The sequence below is a fragment of the Phaseolus vulgaris genome, unplaced genomic scaffold (genome assembly GCF_000499845.2).
Source record: "Phaseolus vulgaris cultivar G19833 unplaced genomic scaffold, P. vulgaris v2.0 scaffold_15, whole genome shotgun sequence".
NCBI lineage: Eukaryota > Viridiplantae > Streptophyta > Magnoliopsida > Fabales > Fabaceae > Phaseolus > Phaseolus vulgaris.
In genome coordinates, this window is record NW_027174084.1 from 697,439 (window position 1) to 701,043 (window position 3,605).

At 34.7% G+C, this 3,605-nt stretch overlaps 1 protein-coding gene across 1 annotated transcript; it reads left to right on the plus strand.

Annotated features, from left to right (window-relative positions):
- The first annotated feature begins 430 nt into the window (after positions 1 to 430).
- On the plus strand, positions 431 to 2,661 carry LOC137817087 (zinc finger protein WIP2-like). The gene is made up of 2 exons (XM_068620318.1): positions 431 to 1,097; positions 2,119 to 2,661. The coding sequence occupies exons 1-2, from the start codon at positions 543 to 545 to the stop codon at positions 2,572 to 2,574; spliced, it is 1,011 nt and encodes a 336-aa protein (XP_068476419.1). The 5' UTR covers positions 431 to 542; the 3' UTR covers positions 2,575 to 2,661.
- The last annotated feature ends 944 nt before the right edge of the window (positions 2,662 to 3,605 follow it).

Below are 3,605 nucleotides of genomic sequence, written 5' to 3' on the forward strand. Positions count from 1 at the left end.
TACTATCAGATTAGAGAAATGGTAGGTAGAGTTTATGTCACCATATTTATCTTTCAGAAATGAACATGTTATATACAAAAGACTATTTTATGAGATATCTGTGCAACCTTTTTTTGTTCACTGTTCTCTTGCAAACGTTCTTTCAAGTCCCAAGGTAATCTCATCATCTAGCACCTCACTTTTTCTCACTCTCTCTACCTCTTTTCTATATTTATTTTTCCCCTTGTTATGTCACACTTCGCAAGTGATTTCTTGTCTCCCCCTTCTTTACTTTATTGGGTCTGCTTTACCAACATTGGATTTCTACACCTCTTTTAACTCCTTCTTCATTCTCACCTCACTCTTCCATTATGCTTATTATTTCTTAACTCTCTCAAACTTATCTTTTGCTTATCTTTATTTATCTACCTCTCTCTCTTTCTCTCTCTCCCTCCACTCCACCACCATACACCCTTCCCTTTATATCTCTTCTCTCTAGCTATAATAATAACCTAATCCTTTTTACTTGATCACATACTCCTCTTCCTTTCCCACCTCTCATCATGACTCACCCCTACTGCTCCAATGACTTCAATGCCTGGTTTGACCTCAATTCTCCATTCATTTTCTCCTCTTCTTCATCACCTTGCTCCAACAACCCTCCATTCTACTTTCCTTCTACTTATCATCATCACAACTTCCCAAGTGGCATCTCTTTTACTCCCCATCAATCCTCTCCCCCCAAAGAAGCACTTCCTCTCCTTAACCTAAGCCCTGCAAGAGGTGAAGATCTTGAATCTTGCTTTAGTGTCATGAAAGTCAACAAAGAGAAGGAGATAGAACTAAGCATGTTGTCTAGTAATAATAGCTCTTTGGATGATGATGAGACTGTGACGGTGGCTTTGCACTTAGGGCTTCCAAGCACTACCACTTCCTCTGATTTAACCTCAAACACATGCTCAGACAAAGAAAAAGCCACTGTTGGTTCTGAGTATTCTCCTACCAGAATTAACAAGGGTCAGTATTGGATCCCTACCCCTGCTCAAATTCTCATCGGTCCAACACAGTTCTCATGCCCCCTTTGTTTCAAGACCTTCAACAGATACAACAACATGCAGGTATTTAAAACCATGAAACCATTAATTCAAGATGGTTCATGGATAGAAAGAAAAAGAATGACTTTCTTTCTTTTAATTACTTTTCTCTTACTCCTACAATCCTACCACATACTTTCCCAGATCTTTACTTTTGTGGAAAATTGTTGAAAAGAAAATGTCCATTTGTATATATATATATGCTCTTCTAATTTTTACTATTATAACATCACTTTATTTTTAACCTAGCTATAATCTATATTGTCTTCAATTCATTGAAGTATATTGTGAAATTTAGGGTTTTTGTAACAACTATTGCATGTCCTTTATTTTTATCTCAAGACACAGAAAATGGAAAAATCCCTCTCCAATGAAATATCAGTATTATTTAAGGCTATATTTGTGGACCTGCAAAGTGTTAACTGGTGTTAAATAGAAAACAGCAGGGAGTAACTATTGATATATCTAGGGCTTATTAAGTCTTAAGCTAAAAATATGTTAGATAGAAGAATGTTATAACACCAACATGAGGTGACATAAAGTGAAAGAACATGAATAAATTAAGTTCTCATTTCACATAACTCTAGTACAAGACGCATGGAGTGAATTTTGATTTTCATCTCTAGAAACATAAACAAAAATAGCTGTCCAATATTCCCTTGTTGGGCTTCCGAGCTAGTGCTTTATTAGGGTGCCCTACATTGTCACTTTTTTTCTTTACTCCTAGACCATAGGTGACTAAGAAGTATTGAAACATGTTGAAAAAGACGCGGGTCCTTGGTTATCCTTAGGCTTTCTGACTCAAAATCTTGGCCCCTTTGGGAAAATAATTCTTAATCTTAACAAAATTACATGCAATGCAACAAAGGTAGTGTTTGTAGGGAATGCGATTTCACAGTGAGGCTTTTGGACTCTATCGATAGTTCCAAATAGTTTACATGTGAATGTGAATGAGTGAATGATTTTCATTCTTCCCCACACCCCTTTTCAACTATTTACCTATTTGGTCTTGAATGATGATGTTGGTTCAAAAATTAACCTACAGATGCATATGTGGGGGCATGGATCTCAATACAGAAAGGGACCAGAGTCCCTAAGGGGAACTCAACCAACTGCAATGCTTAGACTCCCTTGCTATTGTTGTGCAGCTGGATGCAAGAACAACATTGACCATCCAAGAGCAAAGCCACTCAAAGACTTCAGAACCCTCCAAACTCATTACAAGAGAAAGCATGGAATCAAACCCTTCATGTGTAGAAAATGTTGCAAAGCATTTGCTGTGAGGGGTGATTGGAGGACCCACGAGAAGAACTGTGGGAAGCTATGGTATTGCTCTTGTGGCTCAGACTTCAAGCACAAAAGATCTCTTAAAGATCATATCAAGGCATTTGGGAATGGACATAAAGCTTATGGAATCGACTGTCTTGATCAAGATGATGAACCTGGCTCTGAAATTGAGCAAGAAAGTGTTAATGAATCTTTAGTTTCAATTCATAGTTGATGTGTGACTATTGAGGATTCTCATGTTTTCAACGGATTTAATTCTTGACTATGACTGCCACCACTAACCACTTCTCCTTTCTTCTCCACTTCCCTATCTCTTTTTTCCTTTAATTCCTTGTTTCTTCATCTTGATTGCAGTAACTTCTCATTTTCTCATTTTGGTTCTGGTTTTTTCCTTCTTTTCTCTCTCTTGGGAACATGCTCGTGTTAAAATCTCATGTCAGTTTCCACCTAAATTTATTGCTTGATACTTAAAAAGAATACACTTTATTGCATGCATGTTTAAATTTCAGTTTTAAGTAGACCAATATTCAACACCTAAGTATTATTATTATAGCGCGTGTAATTAAAAGTTTCTGAAAACTAACATAACTATGTTACAGGTACTGTGTTTAGCTTTTGAATGGTAACTATATCTTTATATATAAACAAGTGCAAATGCAGTTGAAGGAAGCTTTTGAGTCTGTCATAGATCAGCTTTATGACTCATATGATGCTGCTATTTCCCTTTTGCTATGTCCACCATGATGGACCGATCAAATACTATGTTTACACTCACCATAATCATTTCCATCAAAATCATTACCTTCTCAACAAAAAAATGTCTGCTTTTCTCTCTCTTTCTCTTTTTTTTTTCTCTACTATTTTCCTTAACTATAATTGAGACTTGTGATGGAAAAAAATACAAATTTGAGAATTGAGATGGAAAAAAAATACAAAATTGAAAGAAAAAACACAACTAAAATCGATTATATAGTCATTAATATAATTAGTGAATGTTTTTGTTAATATTATTTTGATATATTTAAAGTCTCATGATTAAAATATTTTATAATATACCATATTTTTTTTACTTATTGACACGTTTAAATTTTTAAAATTGGACTATATTTTGAATGTAAATGAATACAATACTGAAGAAAGTACTAGAAACCTTACATAATTTACTCACATAAAATTTTAATTATAAAAAGTAAGAACAGCTCTTAAAACATTGTAAATAACTTATGTCTTCTGCATGTTAAAATA